This window comes from Schistocerca gregaria, chromosome 2, assembly GCF_023897955.1.
Source record: "Schistocerca gregaria isolate iqSchGreg1 chromosome 2, iqSchGreg1.2, whole genome shotgun sequence".
Taxonomy (NCBI): domain Eukaryota; kingdom Metazoa; phylum Arthropoda; class Insecta; order Orthoptera; family Acrididae; genus Schistocerca; species Schistocerca gregaria.
The window spans coordinates 1055112095-1055137060 of NC_064921.1; the positions used below are offsets into that span (position 1 = coordinate 1055112095).

At 42.1% G+C, this 24966-nt stretch overlaps 1 protein-coding gene across 1 annotated transcript in view; it reads right to left on the minus strand.

Moving 5' to 3' along the window:
- Positions 1-6768: 6768 nt before the first annotated feature.
- The window catches only part of LOC126335582 (cytochrome P450 9e2-like), a 105283-nt gene continuing 87085 nt past the window's right edge, over positions 6769-24966 (minus strand). The window contains exons 6-9 of the mRNA XM_049999014.1: positions 21881-22102; positions 18249-18512; positions 8594-9927; positions 6769-8008 (exon numbers count right to left, since the gene is read on the minus strand). Of these exons, the coding sequence (XP_049854971.1) occupies positions 9692-9927; positions 18249-18512; positions 21881-22102 (722 nt within the window). The 3' untranslated portion in view covers positions 6769-8008; positions 8594-9691. The remainder of the gene's footprint in view (positions 8009-8593; positions 9928-18248; positions 18513-21880; positions 22103-24966) is intronic.

Genomic DNA, 24966 nt, shown 5'->3' on the forward strand with positions numbered 1-24966 from the left:
TTTTTTTTGAGCCACCTACCGTTTTGACATAAGAACAAAATTTCTTAGGATTTTCTGCCAAGTCAGTACACAGAACTTTACTTTCGGATTCGTTGAACGCCTCTCGCATAGCCCTCCTCACACTACATTTCGCATCGTGTAATTTTTGTTTGTCTGCAAGGCTTTGGTAATGTTTATGTTTGCTGTGAAGTTCCCTTTGCTTCCGTAGAAGTTTTCTAACTCGGTTGTTGCTCCACTTTGCCTCTTTCCATCTCTCACGATTTGCTTGGCACATACTCATCTAATGCATATTGTACGATGGTTTTGAACTTTGTCCACTGATCCTCAACATTATCTGTTCTTAAGATAAAACTTTTGTGTTGAGCCGTCAACGACTCTGAAATCTGTTTTTTGTCGCTTTCGCTAAACAGAAAAATCTTCCTACCATTTTTAAAATTTCTGTTTATTGTCGCCGATGGTGTAACCGCTTTTTGATCCCTGATCCCGTGTTCTGCGTTAACTGTTTCAAATAGTTCGGGTCTACTTGTCACCAGAAGGTCTAATACGTTATCGCCACGAGTCAGTTCTCTGTTTAACTGCTCAAGGTAGTTTTCAGATAATGCACTCAAAAAAATTTCACTGGAGTCTTTGTCCCTGCCACCCGTTATAAACGTTTGAGTCTCCCAGTCTATATCTGGTAAATTAAAATCTCCACCCAAAACTATAACATGGTCGGGAAATCTACTCGAAATATTTTCCAAATTTTCTTTCAGGTGTTCTGCCACAACAGCTGCTCAGCCAAGGGGTGTATAGAGACATACTATTACCATGTTTGAGCCCGCGTTAACCATGACCTTCACCCAAATTATTTCAAATTTCGGATCTCCGTCAATTTCCTTCGATACTATTGCATTTTTTATCGCTATAAAAACACCTCCCTCTTCACTCTCCGGCCTGTCTCTGTGGTATACACTCCAATCTGAGTTTAGAATTTCATTACTGTTTACATCTAGTTTCAGCCAACTTTCTGTCCCTAGTACTATGTGGTTTATTAATGAGAGCAGTTCTGGGACCTTTCTATAGACGATCCTGCAGTTTACTATTACCACATTAATATTGTTATTCCCTGTTGCGTTTTTCCTACTGCTACCTTGTCACGTGTCAGGAGGCGTCTTGTTGGGCCTATGGAGGGAATTCTCTAACCTACAAAACCCACATGTGCACTCCACACGTACTCCACTACCCTTGTAGCCGCTTCCTGCGTGTAGTGCATACCTGACCTATTCAGGGAGACCCAACATTTCTCCACCCAATAGCCGAGGTCGAGAAATTTGCACCCCAGTATTGCCTGAGCCTGTGGTTTAAGCCTTCCACTCGGTTCCAAGCCAGAAGACTGTGATTGGTTCTGGGAATGAGCTCATATTCCATCCCATGAGCGAGGCTTTCCGCCTTCACCAACTCCGACAACCACCTGTGTGAACTGAGGATGACCTCTGAACCCAGACGGCAGGATTCATTGGTGCCGACATGAGCAACAATTTGCAGTCGGGTGCACCCAGTGCTCTCTATCGCCGCCGGTAGGGCCTCCTCCACAGCTCGGATGAGACCCCCCGGCAAGCAGAGTAAACACTGGCCTTCTTCCCCGACCTTTCTGCTATTTCCCTAAGGGGCTCCATCACCCACCTAACATTGGAGCTCCCTATCACTGAAAAAACTCCTCCCCCCGTGTGCCTGCTCGGACCTTGCTGAAGGAGTGGCCACATGTCCACTCACAGACAGAGCGGGCGATCCCACACAGCCAGCCTCCACGTTAACCCTCCGCCTCGTGCGACGCGAACGCCGTTGAACCCGCCATTGCCCTGGGGAGAGGGTGGCCTAACTGCACACGGTACCCACCGTTAATTAATCTTGTAAAAGTCATGTGATTTACAAGTTTGCATTAAAAAAAAGGATTCCTTATACAATGTAGCATAATCTTGTAAATAGTAAAAACTGTGTTATAAGCTATAATGGATCATTGTTGTTGTTGTTGTTGTTGTCTTCAGTCCTGAGACTGGTTTGATGCAGCTCTCCATGCTACTCTATCCTGTGCAAGCTGCTTCATCTCCCAGTACCTACTGCAACCTACATCCTTCTGAATCTGCTTAGTGTACTCATCTCTCGGTCTCCCTCTACGATTTTTACCCTCCACGCTGCCCTCCAATGCTAAATTTGTGATCCCTTGATGCCTCAAAACATGTCCTACCAACCGATCCCTTCTTCTAGTCAAGTTGTGCCACAAACTTCTCTTCTCCCCAATCCTATTCAATACCTCCTCATTAGTTACGTGATCTATCCACCTTATCTTCAGTATTCTTCTGTAGCACCACATTTCGAAAGCTTCTATTCTCTTCTTGTCCAAACTAGTTATCGTCCATGTTTCACTTCCATACATGGCTACACTCCAAACAAATACTTTCAGAAACGACTTCCTGATACATAAATCTATATTCGATGTTAACAAATTTCTCTTCTTCAGAAACGCTTTCCTTGCCATTGCCAGTCTACATTTTATATCCTCTCTACTTCGACCATCATCAGTTATTTTACTTCCTAAATAGCAAAACTCCTTTACTACTTTAAGTGTCTCATTTCCTAATCTAATTCCCTCAGCATCACCCGATTTAATTTGACTACATTCCATTATCCTCGTTTTGCTTTTGTTAATGTTCATCTTATATCCTCCTTTCAAGACACTGTCCATTCCGTTCAACTGCTCTTCCAAGTCCTTTGCCGTCTCTGACAGAATTACAATGTCATCGGCGAACCTCAAGGTTTTTACTTCGTCTCCATGAATTTTAATACCTACTCCAAATTTTTCTTTTGTTTCCTTTACTGCTTGCTCATTATACAGATTGAATAACATCGGGGAGAGGCTACAACCCTGTCTCACTCCTTTCCCAACCACTGCTTCCCTTTCATGCCCCTCGACTCTTATTACTGCCATCTGGTTTCTGTACAAATTATAAATAGCCTTTCGCTCCCTGTATTTTACCCCTGCCACCTTTAGAATTTGAAAAAGAGTATTCCAGTCAACATTGTCAAAAGCTTTCTCTAAGTCTACAAATGCTAGAAACGTAGGTTTGCCTTTTCTTAATCTTTCTTCTAAGATAAGTCGTAAGGTCAGTATTGCCTCACGTGTTCCAACATTTCGACGGAATCCAAACTGATCCTCCCCGAGGTCTGCATCTACCAGTTTTTCCATTCGTCTGTAAAGAATTCGCGTTAGTATTTTGCAGCCGTGGCTTATTAAACTGATAGTTCGGTAATTTTCACATCTGTCAACACCTGCTTTCTTTGGGATTGGAATTATTATATTCTTCTTGAAGTCTGAGGGTATTTCGCCTGTCTCATACATCTTGCTCACCAGCTGGTAGAGTTTTGTCATGACTGGCTCTCCCAAGGCCGTCAGTAGTTCTAATGGAATGTTGTCTACTCCGGGGGCCTTGTTTCGACTCAGGTCTTTCAGTGCTCTGTCAAACTCTTCACGCAGTATCGTATCTCCCATTTCGTCTTCATCTACATCCTCTTCTATTTCCATAATATTGTCCTCAAGTACATCGCCCTTGTATAAACCTTCTATATACTCCTTCCACCTTTCTGCCTTCCCTTCTTTGCTTAGAACTGGGCTGCCATCTGAGCTCTTGATATTCATACACGTGGTTATCTTCTCTCCAAAGGTCTCTTTAATTTTCCTGTAGGCAGTATCTATCTTACCCCTAGTGAGATAAGCTTCTACATCCTTACATTTGTCCTCTAGCCATCCCTGTTTAGCCATTTTGCACTTCCTGTCGATCTCATTTTTGAGACGTTTGTATTCCTTTTTGCCTGCTTCATTTACTGCATTTTTATATTTTCTCCTTTCATCAATTAAATTCAATATTTCTTCTGTTACCCAAGGATTTCTAGCAGCCCTCGTCTTTGTACCTACTTTATCCTCTGCTGCCTTCACTACTACATCCCTCAGAGCTACCCATTCTTCTTCTACTGTATTTCTTTCCCCTATTCCTGTCAATTGTTCCCTTATGCTCTCTCTGAAACTCTGTACAACCTCTGGTTCTTTCAGTTTATCCAGGTCCCATCTCCTTAATTTCCCACCTTTTTGCAGTTTCTTCAGTTTTAATCTACAGGTCATAACCAATAGATTGTGGTCAGAGTCCACATCTGCCCCTGGAAATGTCTTACAACTTAAAACCTGGTTCCTAAATCTCTGTCTTACCATTATATAATCTATCTGATACCTTTTAGTATCTCCAGGGTTCTTCCACGTATACAACCTTCTTTCATGATTCTTAAACCAAGTGTTAGCTATGATTAAGTTGTGCTCTGTGCAAAATTCTATTAGGCGGCTTCCTCTTTCATTTCTTAGCCCCAATCCATATTCACCTATTATGTTTCCTTCTCTCCCTTTTCCTACACTCGAATTCCAGTCACCCATTACTATTAAATTTTCGTCTCCCTTCACTATCTGAATAATTTCTTTTATTTCATCGTACATTTCTTCAATTTCTTCGTCATCTGCAGAGCTAGTTGGCATATAAACTTGTACTACTGTAGTAAGTGTGGGCTTCGTATCTATCTTGGCCACAATAATGCGTTCACTATGCTGTTTGTAGTAGCTTACCCGCATTCCTATTTTCCTATTCATTATTAAACCTACTCCTGCATTACCCCTATTTGATTTTGTGTTTATAACCCTGTAGTCACCTGACCAGAAGTCTTGTTCCTCCTGCCACCGAACTTCACTAATTCCCACTATATCTAACTTTAACCTATCCATTTCCCTTTTTAAATTTTCTAACCTACCTGCCCGATTAAGGGATCTGACATTCCACGCTCCGATCCGTAGAACGCCAGTTTTCTTTCTCCTGATAACGACATCCTCCTGAGTAGTCCCCGCCCGGAGATCCGAATGGGGGACTATTTTACCTCCGGAATATTTTACCCAAGAGGATGCCATCATCATTTAATCATACAGTAAAGCTGCATGTCCTCGGGAAAAATTACGGCTGTAGTTTCCCCTTGCTTTCAGCCATTCGCAGTACCAGCACAGCAAGGCCGTTTTGGTTAATGTTGCAAGGCCAGATCAGTCAATCATCCAGACTGTTGCCCCTGCAACTACTGAAAAGGCTGCTGCCCCTCTTCAGGAACCACACGTTTGTCTGGCCTCTCAACAGATACCCCTCCGTTGTGGTTGTACCTATGGTACGGCCATCTGTATCGCTGAGGCACGCAAGCCTCCCCACCAACGGCAAGGTCCATGGTTCATGGGGGGAGGATGGATCATTGACTCTTAATAAAAATAATAAAATCACACATCTAAAAAGTCTCTGTACAGTACTGACTTATTAAATATATTTATCAGAAATCAGAATACAAGATTTTAAGAGAGATAGCAAACCAAAGATGGGGTGAAGTGTGTAGAGAAACAAGAGTAAATTCGAAATTCTCTAAACTCTCACAAGTGTTAAGAAGCCCTCCCAAACCGTTAGGCAGCTCAGTTCCATTGAAAAGTGTCATAATGAAAGAGGGTGCTTAAAATTTTATCATGGGTACACAAAGATTTAGACGAAACCGAGGTTCGCTGCAAAAATATCGTTTAATGGGAAAAAATACAAATTGCAGAGAATATATGCAAAGCACTCTGTGAAGTCATTAAACAGGAAACAGGAAGAGACAAACCCATATCAACATGCCATTAAGTGGAGGGTTGGAGTTATAATTGATCCACATAACCTGCCAAATTATATGGGTGAACATATTTCAAGTTATGTAGAGAAATTACAGTAAAAATTCCGAAAAAATACGTAGCAGCTTTTAACAATTATGCATTAAGTGCAGTGAGGTTTCTACCAGCCACATAATAGAAAGGCAGTAAAATTGTGCAATATCTGAAAATAAAAACATTTGTAGGTTTAAATAAAGTACCAATATGTGTGTTGATACACGGTTCCTTCACAAACGTAATAAATGAGTCATTTCCGTCAGGGGAATTTCCAGAATATTTAAAGTAGCATATATGCAACAACAGTTGTTCCCACGGTAAAGAAATGTCATGCAGAAGACACAGGTAGCTATTGGCTTGCCCATTTCCATGCTGTCATCATTCTCAAAAATAATAGCTTAAAGAATTGTTTGTACATAAGCAATTTTCTATGTGAACCACAGTTTATATTCAGAATGGTAGACGTATGGAATCAGCCACTGTGGACTTCACAAAAGTGGTAGCTGATTCTTGTGACAAGGATAAATATTTCATAGCCATATTCTTAGACCTTCTTAAGGCTTTTGTTGCTGTTGACCATAACATTCTATTAAATAAGCTAGAATCATTAGGAATAAAAGGCAAAGGTAATGATTGATTAGAATTATAAACCCAGCAGATAAGGTAAAAACAGTACACACATATACGTCAAATAAGTCTAAACATTTAGTGAAACACTTATAACTAGAAAAATACATTAAATATTCCTCAGGGTAGGGTATTAGGACCAATACTGTTCATGATATACATCAGTGAGTTTCCCAGTAGTTTTAGTTATGGGATAAAAATTCCATTTGTTGGTAACAGTAATATTATAGTTACTCAAAAAACAAGAGAAATCCTAGCTGAGCAAGCAGTTGAAATCTTCAAGAAGTTTAGAACAGGTCAATATGTAATAATGTGACAGTGAACGTAAGGAAAACAAATGCCACAAATTTTAGTTTGAAGAGGAAAAAAAAGACACTTAAACTAAATATAGGCGGTATCTCTACAGACTGAATAACAATCACAGAATTTCTGTGGATGAATACTGGTTCTCAGTTTAAGTGGTTGAACAGACAAAGGTACCTGAAACAGGATGACGTCAGTACGTTATATTCTTAGAATCCTGTCATAATTATGTAACAGCCAGTATCTTTAAGTTAAAGACTATTCAAATGTACACTCAGTTCTTAACTATGGAATTAGTTTCTGAACAATAAAGTCACACAAAAAAGAACACAGTTTTCGAACGACAGAAAAGGGCCATAGTAGCAGAGTTTATTGTAAAGATATGTAAGAAACAGTCGACATTTTAAAGACAGCGTGTGAGTACATAATCAGTTGCTTGCATGTATATAAAATATGATAATTACTGCATAAACAGCTCTGTCATGACCATGGAACGAGATCTACACTGAATTTACAATTACAAAAAACCAATAGAAATCAGAAAAGTTTTCTACATACGAATAAAATTGTACAATAGATTGACCAAGGAGATTAAAGAGATTACTAAGACTAAGTTATTTAAAAAGGCGGTTAAAAAACCTGTTAACCAATGTGTTTTATACAATGAAGGATTACGTAAATAACTCTGGTTAGGGATTTGGCAAAAAATATAACACAAGTAGACAATTATAACTATAATAGTACTAAAACCTGATTTCAAATAACACTTATAAACAAACTTTGTTTTCTTTCTTTTTTCTTTCTCTTATTTGGAAATACTTGCTCTCAAATAGAACACTGTATAATATTAGTATTTCATCCTCTCTCTAAGTTGAACATCTGACTCCATGTAGAAGGACAGGGAGTCGGTTTTTGAGGCTAGCAAATGAGTTGTGGTACACAAAATGGAAACAAACATCATCACTAATGTCATGATGTCAGCTGATACTGTGTACACTGTTAGGAAATAATTTCTATGTATTATATGTAGTGTGTAAGTGAGTACAGTCAATGAGAGTGAGAAGTAGTGTTGTACAGTGTGTCAATTATTAAATATCTTCTTTGAGAAATAGCACTTGTTCTAGGGATAAACCGAATAAGATAGCACTGTTTTGAACAATGTTTTGTCGACTACTTCTTTTCTGCATGAATTTTTACTTCCTAATTATTATTCCAATGAGTCTGAGCCAGTCTTGTACTTGGGAGAGTAAAAGATTCAGTCTTCATATTACCATCCTGATTTTGTTTTCCTTGTTTCCTCTAAACCACTTGAAGAAAACATTGCAATAGTTCGTGCTCTCAGTCCATGACCAACCACTCGTCCCATTCCTGTCAAACCATATCTGTGAGTATATAAATGTCTATATATATAAATCTTGCTATTTCTTAAATTGTAATGCCACAATATGTCCAATTCTCCATATAAAAGTGATCTAATACTACTACTACAATATCAGTGGTAAACCGCTGGAAACAGTACCAGATGTAAGATACCAAGGAGTAAATGTCCGACCGGACAGACCCAAGTGAAACGGCGGCATAAAATGAACAGTAGCCTCAGCCTCACCTTTACAAGGGTATTGGACATATTGTGGCATTACAATTTAAGAAATAGCAAGATTTATATGTGTAGACATTTATATACTCACAGATATGGTTCGACAAGGATGGGACGAGTGGTTGGTCATGGACTGAGAGCACGAACTATTGCAATGTTTTCTTGAAGTGGTTTAGAGGAAATTTGAAAATAGAATTCATCCACAAAATAAGTGGCTTTCAGAACAATTGTAAAACTTTTTGTTGAATGTTTTTCGTGAGTCTGGGACCATTTCCAGGCTGGATTAATAGAAGAAATTGAGAAAATGCAAATAAGTGTGTCACGTTTTGTTATGGTATCGTTTAAGAAGCGCGAAGGCGTCATAGATATGATTACTAAAATGCAAGATTTTACAAGATAAGAGTTGAGTATCAAGAAGAGGTTTACTATTGAAATTTAGAAAACTAACATTCCGTGAACGTATTATTTCCTGCTATGTTTCACGCGAAATGACTACAACAAGATACGTTAGATAAATTGGAGCCGTTACAGAGGTTTACTGCTGCTGTTATTCCCACTTGCAATTCAGGGATGGAAAGGAGAAAGGAGAACAAACGATAGTGGAGCCGCAACTACCCTCCACAACGCACCGTAAGGTATTTTCAGAATATAAGTGTACTACCTGACCACGATATCATTGTACCTGGACTCCCACCGCTGTTGCAGGAAACATGTGGTGACGTCACAGGCACGGTGATTTGATGGCCAAGGAAACCGCATGCTCTATGAATGTGTTCGTCTCAGCTGTGCATGTCTTACCAAGTGGTTGAGCGTAGCCTCGAGAATTATAGGGATAAAAACTCTCGATAAACTGACCGAAAGGCCCAAACTCCCAGGTGCAATAACACTGTGGGCGAGTAATAGAGGGATCATTACTATAGCAGGTACTTTCCAAGAGGAGTAATTTGAAAGCGGCAGACTAAATTTGTAGTTTACTGTACGTATTCTGTGTGTAACTGTGTGGTTGTCAGACTCCACTTGCCCCAATTTTATCGTCAGGCGATGTTCAGACTTCCCTGCTATCACAGCTTTCACCACTGTTGATGATGAAGCTTCATTGTGGTTGGGAGGCCACTGCAGGTAATTCTGTAGCTGGCTAGTTACCTGTCGAAAAATTGGAGAAAGGCAAAAACATATTCTCTTCAATTTAACAACGCCTAATAAAGCACTGCGGTGTTAAGATGATCCTTAGAGTTGGAGACAGCTCTATTTTGTTCTTAAGATTCTCGTACAAAATCTGAGTCATTACGTATTTACAGACCTTGAATTTGTATATCGCAAGTGTTGCACGACTGCTGAAAAGATCTCCACGGACTACCTGTGATCCCCGTCTGCTCTCATATTCTACAGAATACAAGACTCTTGTACTAGAGTAGTACCAATTACAAATTTCTCATTGACGCGCTCTCACGAGAGCCCTCGAACGAGGCAACTTCGCTGTCCAATTGTGTTCGACATCTACGCTGCACTCCGAGCCAGCTGCCGCCCTTGATGGCCATCGTCAGACTGCTGGGGTCCGTCTGGAGAGGCGCCGGCGTTTCGGCGACTGCCACCAGGCTGAACCGCGCCAGCAGCTGCACCAGAACCAGCTTCACCTCCATCAGCGCGAAGCTCTGGGCTGCAGCAAGAAGACCGCAGTCAGAGGCATACTCTGTGCTCGTAAGTTGCTGCCTACTGGTGTTCTCAAGGAGTTAGTATTACTTACTTTCCTATTCTTCAGTTGTGTAGAAGAAACAATTAGCCCAAAAAGAACATGTGTATCTTTCAGGAGGTGCTTACCGATGTTCCATTCTAATATATCTAAAGATTAGCTATTTGTAGCTCGTCATGGTCTTCATTTAAAGGAAACATTTCTCGGTACACACCATTTACCTAGTTTATAGGGTTCCACGTGGTGATCCTGTGAGGACTGGGGTTTAAACTATCAGTCGAACGTATCTTGTAATCACGTTTCTCTCGATGCCGCAGCCATCCATAAAGTAAGAAATCTCGATAAACGAAACCGCCTCGGCTGCCCAAGCTCTAATTTATAATTCTGGACAGTCACAATTAAACAGATGATCTCGCAGAGCCATTTACAAGCGTCTTCATCAGAATCTGCAGTCGACACATTAAGCATATGCGACGACTTCACAGCCACAGTAACGGTGGTCCAGATCTTCGTGACTGGCTGATTCCGATTGTGCTTGTGCAGAGCGGTATAGGAGAATTTTGGCAGCCCAGATGATTTCTTTACCAGAATTTCCTACTTCAGTATACTCACTTAACGCTGCATATGCTCGTACAGAGGTTGGACAAAAATACGGGAGGACTGCCAGAAATACGTTGTTAATCATAAATGCAGATGCTAGCCAAGCCTGCAGCTCGCCTTGTTGTACCTGACCACAAATGGCAGCCTTGCTGTGTCCTCAGTACGGTACAAATGTCACTCGTGCCAACAGCAGTGTTCTGTGTAGCTGTAAGTGCCTCGTGTAAGAGCCGAGTGAATTCGAACGTGGGCAAATTGTTTCTGCTCGTATGATGGGTGTTTCCGAGACAAAGGGAGCCAAAGTGTTTGGTGTTTCAAGAGCATCCTTTGTAACACATAGAGGGAAAGCGAAAAAATATCATCCGCCAAGTCGAAACACCAACGAGGCTGTGTGTTGAGTGATCGTCGCAGATGGTGATTGACGAGGACTGTGCCGAATAATAAGAGGACAACAGTAACAAGTCCATGCAGAAGTGGATGGCCCACTCGCGAACTATGTCAGCAGGAGCAAAGTAGAGCTGCAAAGCCGCTCGTCACTGGCGGAAATGTCTGTAACATAAAACATGGTGCCAAAGCGATGAAACCTCGACCGTGGGGCAATGGAAGGAGTCGTTCGGTAAGAGGAGTCTTTTTCCACGCAGTTCCTGACTTCTGCCCGACTTTAGGCCCCAGAACTGAACCAGGTGGCCGATGATTTGGGCATCCATATCGTGGCATTCCATTGGCTCCGTGGTTAACCTGGAAGGTGACATTGCTGCCAAGGCCTAATCACCTTTGGCTTATCAGTCCATCTCACGGTAAAACTCCCCCCCCCCTCCCCCGCCCTAGTTGTGGTGCTTTGTTCCCAGATAACAGGACCTCTATTCACTAAGCTCACGTCGTCCAGGGCTGGATGAATTGTAGCATCCCCTGTGGCTGGAACAGACACCATATCTAATATTACTAAGCCTTTGTGGCCTACTTTGGAGAGATGGGTGTGCCATCGCTTTCCACCTCCATCATCGTTACCTCAACTTGACAAAATTTCGCAGAACAATAAGATTCCCTTTAAAACCGTACGTGACCTGTCTCTTCTCAGACGACTGGAAGTTATTTTGAAAGACAGTTCGTCTCTTACTCCATATTAGGCATGGTAACGTGTTGTGTTTTTGCTGTTTCCATATTTTTGGCGTACCCGTGTTAATTTAACTCCAAGTTCACTATCAGTCCTAGAAATTTCTTAACAGTTCGAAAAAAAATCTTATTTTCTTAACAGTTCGAACAAAAATCTTATTTCTGTGGACTGAACTCTCAAACATTTCTTAACTGCCAAAGTTTCGCTGTTTTTTGTTAACTCGGTACAGTCATTGTTTTGTAAAACATCTTTTTTTTATCTTCATATCATTACATGGCAGGCGCTTTGGTTGTCTGCGTTTTGGTTGTCCAGAAAATGTTCCAACCTGAAAATCACCTCGTCGTTATTCCGAAAATGCCTCGTAACCAATGTTTCCTTCAAGTACTCACTGGACGCCATGTTAGGAGAATATAGCGCACTGATTCAAAGTTTTATTAGCTGCGGTCTACTAATAGTATAGTTGTCAGTTTTATTACACTACATAAATGGTGTAGTAAATGGTAGGACTACAGGCAGTTTTGGTAAGGAAGGAAATACAAATGGATGTGTAAGGGAGGATCTGGACGCCAACAACTTCTCTTTGTTTGCCTGTTTGTTTTGTATAAGCAGAATATAAACTGCATTTTGTAAGTAATATAAATCAGCTGATTGTGTAATTTCCGCGCTTTTATGTATCCAAAGCAATTTCTTTTGATGCAATCATAGTTTACACCCACAGATATAAAAATATATAATTATTGTTGTTATCTTGTACTCGGGGCAGGAGATTCCTGTTATTACTGATAAACGCGAAAGTTATTTATGAGTAGTAGAAATATATTTCATATAATCGAATAAGTTTTGAAGCTAAGATTGATATAATTTTGTGTCGCAGCTTTTTTTATTTTATATTTTTGTTGTGAAAATTTCGTTTTCTAACGCTGTATGATAAACGTGTATTGTTTTCCTTATTTTTACTACAACGTCTGTCTCACATTACAAACCAAAAAATTTCGAATGAAACCTAAATTAAACATTGGCAATTTGTGTTTTGCTATAAATACTGCTATTTTTAACTAACAGACAAGAGGACAACTATGTAGAAGAAAAATATTCCGTAGGTTACACGGCCCTTTATAAATCCTCATTGAGTGTCCAGACGGTTCAGCGCTTCTGGCCACCGTCAGGTGGCTTGCGGAGTATGGATGTAGATGTAGATGTAGATGTAGAATCTAGTGAGACGCCGATCGCACATGTAAAGAAAGCGTGTGTGATGGGGTAACACACTATACGTATGCAACACACCTAACGTACAGGTAACTGACCAAAGCTGCTAGGAAATCTACTACAGTCAACGCTTAATTATGATAGTCTATGATAGACTACTCTAATTTTACAGGTCTGTGTATAGTCCAAAGGAGAAGCATGCACAATTGTGTCCTGTGCAGAATGTTGCGGGAAATTGTCGTGGATCAAAATCGGCCCCTTGGAAAGTTTACAGTGAGGAGATTTTGGTAGTATGCTAGTGTTACAGTTTGCCCCTGACTCTACATTGGTTGGGTATCGCCCGTTTCGGTGGCGAGGAACGCACATATTGTCACTGGTTGCTTTCGTCCTCTGTGTCGGGGTTATAATGTTGCATCCAGAGGCGTCTGAAGCCTGAGAACAGTCTTGACACAGCTGATATCCATTGCTGCCTCCGTTCGGCGGCCTTTTTGAACGAGTGTGGAAATGAAGGAAGATTACGCTATAACGTCCCGTCGACATCGAGGTCAATCGAGATAGTGAATGGATGTTAGCAGTCGCGGAACACAGCAACCGGTGATACTTATTATGTTGGAAACGTCGTGCAAGATGTCGAAAATTCATCCATCAGTGATTTTTCACTTTTTCAGCTATTGTCTCGATTACGGCGCGCTTGTCTTCGAGAACCCGGGTCTCCTCTCGCAAATCCCGGGTCTTCACGCTGAGATTGTGTACCACTTCAGAAATTCAACTTCATCAACTCAAAAATGATCGTTCCAACGTTCTTCCCATTAAAGAGAGAGAGAGAGCCCCATAGGTTTGGCGCCTGCTTGCTGCGCCAGACAAAACCTGCCAGTATCATGCGTCAGTGTACGATAACCCAATCACATGATACGGCAAACCACTGTTTTTGCCGTGGAACAGGTGGTCTGCAATACAGCAGCTATCGCTGATTAAATACCTTGTATTCATCATTATTGCCTGTTGTGTGGTCATTAGAAATTTGAAGTCTGCCTCCTACTTGCGGATACTCATTGCTTTCGGCCAGATAGCTGAAACACGTTATTCTGAACTCTGAGCGCTGATGTCATTTGTGTCGTTCCTCTTTTGAGACAATCCTTTTTTTTAATAAACAGCTGTATCCAAAGTTATATCCCAACTAGCCCCGCAGATGAGGAGGACATCGAGGAAATACATTATGAGATAAAAGAAATTATTCAGACAGTCAAGGGAGCTGAAAATTTAATAGTTATGGGGGAACTGGAATTCGATAGTGGGAAAAGGAAGAGAAGGAATAGTAGTAAGTGAATATGGACTGAGGAAAAGGAATGAAAGAGGAGGCTACCTGGCAGAATTTTGCACAGAGCATAATTTAATCATAGATAATACTTGGTTCAGGAACCATGAAAGAGGTTGTATACGTGGAAAAAACCTGGAGACACAGGAAGGTTTCAGATTGATTGTATAATGGTAAGACTGAGGTTTCGGAAACAGTGCTAAGCAAAGAATGGAAAGCAGGAAGGTGGAAGGAATATATGGATGGTTTATACAAGCGGCAATATTATGGAAATGGAAAAGGACGTAGATGAAGATGAGAAGGTAATTATGATACTGCGTGAAAAATTTTACAAAGCACCGAAAGACCTAAGCCAGAACAAGGCCCCGCGAGTACACAGCATTCCGTCAGAGCTATTGTTACCTAGGCAGAGCCTGCCATGACAAAACTCTTCCATCTGGTGAGCAAGAGACGTGAGACGGGCGGAATACCCTCAGACTTCAAGAAGAATAAAATAATTCCAGTTCCAAAGAAGAAAGGTACTGACAGGTGTGAAAATTACCGAGCTATCAATTTAATAAGTCACAGCTGCAAAATACGTACACGAATCCTTTACAGCAGAACGGAAAACTGGTAGAAGCCGACCTCGGGGAAGATCAGTTTGGATTCATGAGAAATCTAGGAACACGTGAAGCAATGCTAACTCTACGACTTCTCAAAGAAGATAGGTTAATGAAAAGCAAACCTACATTTATGTCATTTGTAGACTTAGAAAAAGCTTTTGACAATTTTGACTGTAATACTCTCTTTCAAATTCTAAAGATGACAGGAGTAATATACAGGGAGCGAAAGGCTGTTTACAATTTGTACAGAAACCAAATGGGAGTTATAAGAGTCAACGGGCACGAAAGGGGAGCAGTGGTTGAGAAGGGAGTGAGACAGGATTGTAGCCTATCCCCGATGTTATTCAATCTGTATATTGAGCAAGCACTAAGGGAAAGAAAGAAAAATTTGGAGTAAGAATTAAAGTCCAGGCAGAAGAAATAAAAACTTTGAGGTCTGCTGCTTCATTGTAATTCGGTCAGAAACAGCAAAGGACTTGGAAGCGAAGTCGAATGGCATGGACAGTGTCTTGAAAAGAGCATATAAGACGGACATTAACCAAAGCAAGACGACGATAATGGAATTTAGTCAAATTACAACAGGTGATGCTGAGGGAATTACAATAGAAAACGAGACACTTCAAGTAGTAGGTGAGTTTTGCTGTTTGGGAAGCAAACTAACTGATGATGTCCAAAGTAGAGAGGATATAAATGTAGACTGGCAATGGCAAGACAAGCGTTCCTGAAGAAGAGAAATTTGTTAACATCAAGTATAGATTTAAGTGTCTGGAAGACCTTTTTGAAAGTATTTGTGCAGAGTGTAGCCATGTGTGGAAATGAAACATGGACGATAAACAGTTGATACAAGAAGAGAATAGAGGCTTTTGAAATGTGTTACTACAGAAGAAAGCTGAAGATTAGATGGCTAGCTCACGTACCTAATGAGGAGATACTGAATAGAATTTCTCTTAGAAATTTGTGGCACAAGCTCACTAGAAAAAGGTGTCGGTTGGTAGGACTCTTTCTGAGGCATCAAGGTGTCACCAATTTAGTATTGGAGGAAGCGTGGGGGGGACGGGGAATCGTAGGGGGAGGTCAGGAGATGAATGCAGTAAGCAGATTCAACAGGATGTAGGTTGCAGTAGTTACTCAGAGATGAAGAGGCTTGCACAGAATAGAACAGCGTGGAGAGCTGCATCAAACCAGTCTTTGGAGTGAAAACGACGACAATAACACGACAAGGGGCCGAAGCAATCTGTTAATTATATTTACGTTTGTCTAAGGAGCGTCATTCTGTTTACGAGAAAGTTATTTGACCCATGTGTTCTTCCTGCATGGTCAGTGAATTGACTTTCAATGTACCCCGTGTACTGTGCAATGAAAATTCACAATGCAAGAGAATCTAGCAATTATTTTTTTAATGTGAGTAAAGAGACTTCGGCAAACAACGCCACACTACTGCACCCCTTATCCCTGGAAGTAAACCAGTGAAGAAGCTGAGGTCACCAATATAAACAGTGACCAGACGATCATGAAGTTTCATTAATAAAATATTCCCGTGTTTCAGGCGGCGTCAAGTGGTTTACTGCCCACGAGCTTTCGGCAGTAAACCACTTGACGCCGCTTGAAACCAGACAATGTTTTACTAACGGATATCGCCGCGAAATAGTTGGTTGCAACACGAGAAAAACGCTTGTAAGGTGTCAGGCAAATCCAACACCTTCCATGAAAACCGTGACATGATAAGCAAATCCAGTAGTATGTCACATAGCTCCGACATTAAATTAACCAAAGTAATACGAGTAACGAGTGAGCAAATGGAATACCACAGACTAACACAAGAATGCCTAAATGCATGTCATACCTTCCCACCGTGAGACAGACGCAGATCCCATGGGAGAAACGAGAACAGAAGCCGAGAGCAGAACCATGTTCAGCTGGGAGGCCCTACGATAAGGGACGGACACCCACGTTGCTAGCTAATCGCTAGGACTATACCCCAGCTACAAGTTTTAGAGTGAGACTTTTTCACGTCTCTGTTACGTCAAGGACCAATCCCCAGCCCACGTTAAAAGCTAGAGCCCTCCAGAAGAACAGTATAGATCTTACGATAATACAAAAAGGACCACACCAGCTGCAGGTTTTAGCGTGAGAGTTTTTCGCGTCTCTGTTACGTTGCAAACTTTAAAAAACATTGCCCCACCACGAAAGGTATAGCGTTTCTCATTGGATACACAGATTTTTTTGTAGGCGGAGCTTAAGGTTAACATTGAGACCCTGATTGGTCAAATGAAAACACAGCCAGATAGTTTTTTTTAAACCAATTTCGGTAAATTGTAGTAAGGAGAAGAGAGAGTTGCTTCCAAGATGGCGAGGTGAGCGGAGCTGTGCTGTCCGCCGCCCCCTGACGAACACCGACAAGATAATGAACGCACGCGAGGCCGCATAACAGCGCATACAGACAGCTTCACTCAGAACTGCAGAAGTCTCATCTGTTACAACCCCTTTTTGTGTAGTACTAGTGTCGATCGTAAATTAATTTTTTTAAATATTTATATGTCAAGTTCCGTAGGACCAAATTGAGGAGCAAATCTCCAAGCTCATGGAACGTGCCATTACATGAACTTACAACATAAAAAGTAATAACAGATAAAAATAAAAGTTCAAGAACCTGAATGAAAATCATTCCATAAGTTTAAGCAAACGTTATCAGCAATACAACGAGAATCATCTTAATTTTTCAAGGAACTCCTCGACAGAATAGAAGGAGTGACCCAAGAGGAAACTCTTCAGTTTCAATTTGAAAGCGTGTGGATTGCTGCTAAGATTTTTGAATTCGAGTGACAGCTTATTGAAAATTGATGCAGCAATATACTGCACACCTGGTGTTCACATTTGCCACTTGAAGTAAAAATCTAATTTTTCTGTTATGTAGTTATTGAGAAGCCACATTAGCCACTGTAATTTACAACAAGTTAGATACGTAATTAAAGATAATTTTGGGTCACTGTAGACCATTTTGATAGTTTTCTCTCTTGTGAAACTTAATTTAAACCCAGATTATAGATGTGATTGGCATAGGTCATCCTTCGATCCACTGTAGAACTTGGAAACCCACTCAGGGAATATTCGTTCACATTTTTGTTGAACGCCGTTGGTTTTTATCATCCTGTATTAAAACATTTCCTTTTATCAATAGTGCAACTTATAAGCAATGTTTTGTGAGTAGAATAAAATTTCCAATCGTAAACTTAACTGCTTTTTTCGACGTTATTTTACCAGCTAACTAAAAATAGGAAAACCTTGAACCCCTTCCACTAAATGTAGTTAGTATTAAGATTCTTTTACAGGGAGTGCAGTGGAGATGAAGCTGAAATCATTAAGTATTTGGTTATATCAGAGCGTCGTTGCACGAAAGTGGTAGGGAGACACGATACAGAACAAACAGACACCACGCAGAATATTAGACGCTTACCAATGCACATGCGAGGCCCAGATCCGAAGGGGAAGTAACTGGACTTCTTCATGCTGCGCCTTTTCTCGGGGCTAAAGCGCTGCGGGTCGAAGCGCTCTGGCTGTGGAAAGTACTTGGGGTCGTTATGGATGGCGTGGACAAACACCCAGACGTCGTCCCCGGGCCGCAGTTCGACTCCCCGGCAGTGCTCTGTGGCCGGCAGGCGGTAGGGTCGCACGCACTGGCGGTCGAGGACGAAGGCAGACGGGTACATCCGGAGCGACTCTGAGAACACACAACGGGTGGAACTGTCCTTGTCAAACACACGTGGACACTTTTGGAAGTTACGGGAAGGCCACGAACCAAATATTTTATGCAAAAGTAGGATAAGGTTAAACAGCTGCCTCGGGGCGGAGAAAGGATGTTACGTTGACCGCACTTGTTTGTTGAAGCACTTCTGCATCACCGTGCAGGATGTTATCAGCTAAGACAATGACGTATGTTACTATTATTTAATTTAAAAAGATCTTACCAGAATAATATTGTAATTACAAGTGAGATACGAGTAAGTAAACAAGCGGAAATTTTAAGAAATGACAAAATTTTTCGTATTATTTTTCCGCTTACGATCTAAGTAGTGAAAACCATTCCTTTTTTTGCGCCAACAGGATTGTACACATACTTTCACATGCCATTTGTTTACAGGGGATGGATTTACGGCTCACCCGAACACAACCCCGTGTTCACCTCTTAGACGTAACCATTTTGAGCGAAGACACAAAACAGCGATGCAAGAGAGTTCAGTTAGTCTACTGCGTGATTGTATCTATAGATGAACGTCCCCTTGCACTCAGTCAAGCAAACAGATCTGCGCGTTTACAACGAGCGACTGCACTGGTTCTGATCACAAATTAACTGAAGTTATCACGAACTTCTCTGAACTGCGGAATGTTAACAAACTACACATATTCTTCAGACTAGCAAATCATAGGATTCCAAACATTCATCTGTCCATCGAAAGATAAAAAGAAAACAACATAAACTTGTTTAACAGTAGTGTCTGTGCTAGCGTGCCCATGTTTTGGAGAGCCTGTTCTTCTAACAACACGAACTGAGTGAGGAGGCCCAGTGATTGTTCGTGCATTCGCACCGTCCAGCCATCTGGGTTAGGGTTTCCGCGATTTCCTCAACCGCTTTAACAAATGCTTCGATGAACTCTTTGAAGAAGAAACTCCCGGGCTCCTTCGTCATTATTCCCCAACCCGAGCTGGAGCTGCGTCTCTTAATGACTTCGTCGCACGGGATTTTAAATCTTACTTTCCCTTCCCTGAATTTATGTAGCTTAACCGCTGAATTCTGCTGTTGCTGCTATTCTGTCACATTACGATTGTGAACACCCAGTATTTTTCGCTTTCTATCAAGTAAAGAAACTGGAATATAACTGCACTAAGGCACTACTATAGAAAATTGCTTTGTCTCACATCAACTGGTTCTTAGGAGGAAGAGAGTTTATGATAATGAGTCAGCGAATTCCAGTTCAAGAGAATTCACCGATTACGTAGGCAACATGTGGACGCTGACGAAAGCCAAGGAGAGTTAGAGGCAAATGAAGACAATAATGAACAGGGAATGAAAAGTAAAAAAGAATTTTATTTATGAAGACATAGATGGGTTGTCACACAAAATCTGTAATAAAGGAAATAGCGTGGGTAGTTACTCAAGAAGAGTGGAATTTTACACAAGAATAGTAACGTTATTTGTTCCCCGGCCATTGTGTAAAGAAAACAACGAGTAGCAGAAGAGTCCAATCGTTGTAGTGAACAAGTCGTAAATCTGATGTTCAACAATGTAACTCCTACAAGGCGAAGATTAATATGTGAAACGTATGAACCACTGGAAGAGGTGCACGAGACTTTTGCAAGAGTAGACTTGGGAATTATTGGATCAATACCTAAGAATAAAAAGGGAACAAATGCAAGCACGTTCGATCATTTCTCCACATACTAAGAATTCAAACATCTGTTAAAATGACAAAAACTTTTGAAAAACTGTACGTAAAAGTTTAGTCATAAGTTGGGTTCATCGTCTAGATTAATTATTGATCAACGGAGGAAATTTATCAGTTTTAATTTATATTGATAATTCAGCGAGAAATACCAGAGACGATGGAATAGTCGAGCGAACACGCTCAATCATTTTTAAGATTGATAACAATAAATACTAGCAAGAAGCATGAAAACTTTGATTTTAGTCGACTGCACGCTTCCACTGGCCGGAGAACGTACCAAGTCATCTACGGCAGGAGGGTTAATCCATACGTGAACTTTGTCCAGTCGATCTATAATATCAGTATCGTGAACAAATAAAATAAAGGCACATACCTAGCACATATATAGCATCGTGTAGCATTCCCCTTCGCCGTGAAGGTAGCGCCGACGTGTCGTGCTGTGGACTCCTCGAGACACGAGAAGCAATGGGAGTAATCGTAACCCATGCTAACTCCGGTGACGCTCATTACTCTAGAAGATTATTGCTATCACTGTTCAGATTACTTACATCTCGCTCGATGGCGTCCAGTGTGTCTCAGTATACACTCATGGGAACGGAAAGAGTCAAAACATGTAGCAAAAGTCTGATATTTGTGCAACATTGTAGAGAAATTCATCACGTAACGGTTATTAGATGATTAAACTTCCATTCTATTCGAGACATAGCCATCAAAACTAGTATGAACTGGGTCCCCCAAGGACACGAATTCACTGCAGTATTTGTTGTGCCACAGAACCAAACAGCCTCCGAATGTCATCTTGAGGAATTTCTAGTCATGCCTGAAGCACATGCCAATGATTCATGGTGATTGGTGGCTCAAAGCTCCTACGGAACCACACACGGCATTTCTCCTGTGAAATGAAGTATGGAGTCTTTCATTATCCTGGTTCAATATGATATTTTCTATCCCGGCATTGAAGGGTATGACAACAAGGTTTGCCATTACTGCCACCAGTTGAAGGGGAGTGAAGCCAATAGGGGAGATTTGATTCTCTCTCTAAAACAGGTTTTTTATGGTTTTCGACATGTATATTTATTTTGTAACTATACTCGGCCTCCAGTTTGGGATTATAACAATCGTATTCAAGTCTTAAGTATTGGTATTAAGCCTCACCACTACTGCCGCCTGGTGGCCTAATTGCCCTCCTGTACGGAGCAGTTGCCCTAATCACCCAGTTTGGCATTTTCTTAAGGAAAAGATGGATGAGTCCATACCGATAAGTGATCACAAAAATCTTGGTATGTTTTCACACTGTATTTTGGTATATTTTCTCTCTTTACTTTTAATGGTCAGTAACTACTATTATGTATTATATATTACTTGTGGTTCCTTACGGACTTTTTCAGATTAATCTGATGATGCATAAATCTAAAAGCGTAATTAAAGAAAATTGTCACAACACAATTTATGACTTCCATGTATTTTTATAGGGTCCATGATGCCACGCATATAACCCTCAAATAGCTTTGCATTTAGTCACAACTGGTTTAGCAGGTGGTGAAACTTTGATCGGTATACTAGGTGACAAAATTACGTAAATGATGAAACAGACGGTTAATGACTTGGAAAATAATGTCAAGGTCCTAGGAAGAGTTCCGCTTACCGCAGACAACCATGTCGAGGTACTGGCTGGCCATGACCTGCTCGTAGCCGGGCTGGCCGCCGCTGCTCCGCACCAGATCGTCCACCTCCCTCTGCAGCCGCCGCTGCACCTCCGCGTGCGTAGCCAGCAGGTAGCTGCAGAAGGCCAGCGCTGTTGACACGTTTTCGAAGCCACCGAAGAAAAATATCAGAGCCTGCGCCGCGATGTCGTCGTCAGTCAGAGCTGTCGCCGGGAAAGAAAAAACAAATAAAGATGCGCAACAGCAGGTCAAGAGTGCCGTCATCACCAGGACACAGTACACTGAGACGACAAAAGTCGTACACAGATGGCCTTAGTATCACGTATACAAGGTACAAAGAGGGCAGCGCACTGCTGGAGTTGTCGTTTGTACTGAGGTGATACAAGTGTAAACGTTTCCGACGTGATTATGACCGCACGACGGGATGTAACAGACTTCGAACGCCGAATGGCAGTTGCAGCTAGACGCGTCAATAGTGCACAGAGAATACCAAATTCCAGGCATTACATTACCTCTCATCACGGACAATGCTGTGACCGAGGCCTTCGCCGAGACTAGCGGCGTGTGCGTAGAGTTGTTAGTGCCAATAGACAAGCAACACTTCGTGAAGTAACTGCAGCAGTCAACGTGGGACGTATGATGAACATATCCATTAGGACAGAGCGACGAAATCTGATGTTAACGGGATATGGCAGCAGACGACCGAGAGGAGTACGTTTTGTAACAGTACGACATCGCCTGCAGCGCCTCTCCAGACCTCGTGATTATATCGAGTCAACCTTAGATGACCGGAAAACCGTGGCCTTATGAGTTAAGTCCCGATATCATTTGGTAAGAGCTGATGGGGAGGGGGGGGGGGGTTCAATTTTTGGTGTAGACCCCGCGATGCCATGGACCCAGTTTGTCAACGAGGCACTGTGCAAGCTGGTGGTGGCTTCATAATGGTGTGGACTCTATTTGCATGTAATGGCCTGGATGCTGCGGTCCAACGCAACTACTCATTGACTGGAAATGTTTCTATTCGACTGCTTCGAGACCCTTTGAAGCCATCCACGGACTTCGTGTTCCCAAGAAAAGATGGAATTTTTATGAATGACAATTGGTCATGCCACCGCGCCAGAATTGTTTGCGATTCGTTTGAAGGACATTCTGGAAAAGTCGAGCGAATGACTTGGCCACCCAAATCACTCGACATGATTCCCATCAAATATTTATAGGACGCAGTATAGAAGTGAGTCCAGTTCCTGATCCACGCCGCACGACAGGAGGTCCGACACGACTTCTCTCACCTTAATGTATTTCAAGACTATCCCAAAAGATATGAGGCACAAATAACACTCATGCTCATAAATTAAAGATAATTGCAGAATGTGGGGCCACACAACGTGGCACCACATAAAAATGGCTCTAATAGCATGAGCACACAGGGAACACACACGACACAGATCTGTAAGTCCACGATATTGGTGATAAGTTGAGAAAACCGTCGCGAAACACATGTGGTACAAAACGCCACTGCTTTCTGCGCATGTACCCCAACATCAATACGGGACATGATCACCATGCACACGTACACAGGCCGCAAAACGGTTTGGCATACTCTGGATCAGGTGGTCGAGCAGCTGCTGGAGTATAGCCTCCCATTCTTGCACCAGTGCCTCTCGGAGCTCCTGAAGTGTCGTAGGGGTTTGAAGACGTGCAGCGATACGTCGACCGAGAACGTACCAGAGGTGCTCGAAGGAGCGTACGTCTGGAGAACAGGCAGGCCACTCCATTGGCCCGATATCTTCTGTTCCATGGTAATAGGCAGGCCACTCCATTCGCCAGATGTCTTCTGTTTCAGGGTACTCCTCCACGATGGCAGCTCGGTGGGGCCGTGCATTATCATCCATCAGGAGGAAGGTGCGACCCAGTGCAGCCCTGAAGAGGCGGACATACTGGTGCAAATGGCGTCCTAATACACCTGAACTGTTACAGTTCCTCTGTCAAATACCTGCAGGGGTGTACATGCACCAATCATAATCCCAGCCCACACCATCAAACCACGACCTCCATACAGGTCCCTTTCAAGGACATTAAGGGGTTGGTATCTGGTTCCTGGTTCACGTCAGATGAAAACCCGGCGAGAATCACTGTTCAGACAACACCTGGTCTCGTCCGTGAACATGGGACCACTATTCCAATGACAATGTACTATGTTCTTGACACCAGGATTTACATGCCCTCCTGCGACCAGGGGTCAGTGGAATGCACCTTGCAGGTCTCTGGGCGAATAAACCATGCCTGTCCAGTCGTCTGTACACTGTGTGTTTGGACACAACTGTTACAGTGGCTGCGGTAAGGTCCCGAGCAAGGCTACCTGCAGTAGTCTGTGGCCGTCTGCGGGCACTGATGGTGAGACATCGGTCTTCTTGTGGTGTTTTACACTGTGGACGTCCCGTACTGTAGCGCCTGGACATGTTTCCTGTCTGCTAGAATCGTTGCCATAATCCTGACATCACACTTTGTGGCACACGGAGGGCCCATGCTACGATTAGGTTACTTTCAGATTACACTGTTACAATAGCTCCCTACTTAGCAATCATATACAACCGATTGCTCACCGACAGATCTGTACTTACAGATAGGAAAATTGCGCGGGTCGCACCAGTGTTTAAGAAGGGTAGTAGGAGTAATCCATTTAACTGAAGACCTATATCATTGACATCGGTTTGCAGTAGGGTTTTGGAGCATATACTGTATTCAAGCATTATGAATCACCTCGAAGGGAACGATCAATTGATAAGTAATTAGCAAGGTTTCAGAAAACATCGTTGTTGTAAAACGCAGCTAGCTCTTTATTCGCACGAAGTAATGGCCGCTATCGACAGGGGATCTCAAGTTGATTCCGTATTTCTAGATTTCCGGAAAGCTTTTGACACCGTTCCTCACAAGCGACTTCTAATCAAGTTGCGGGCCTATAGGGTTTCGTCTCAGTTGTGTGACTGGATTCGTGATTTCCTGTCTGGAATGTCGCAGTTGCTAGTAATAGACGGCAAATCATCGAGGAAAACTGAAGTGATATCAG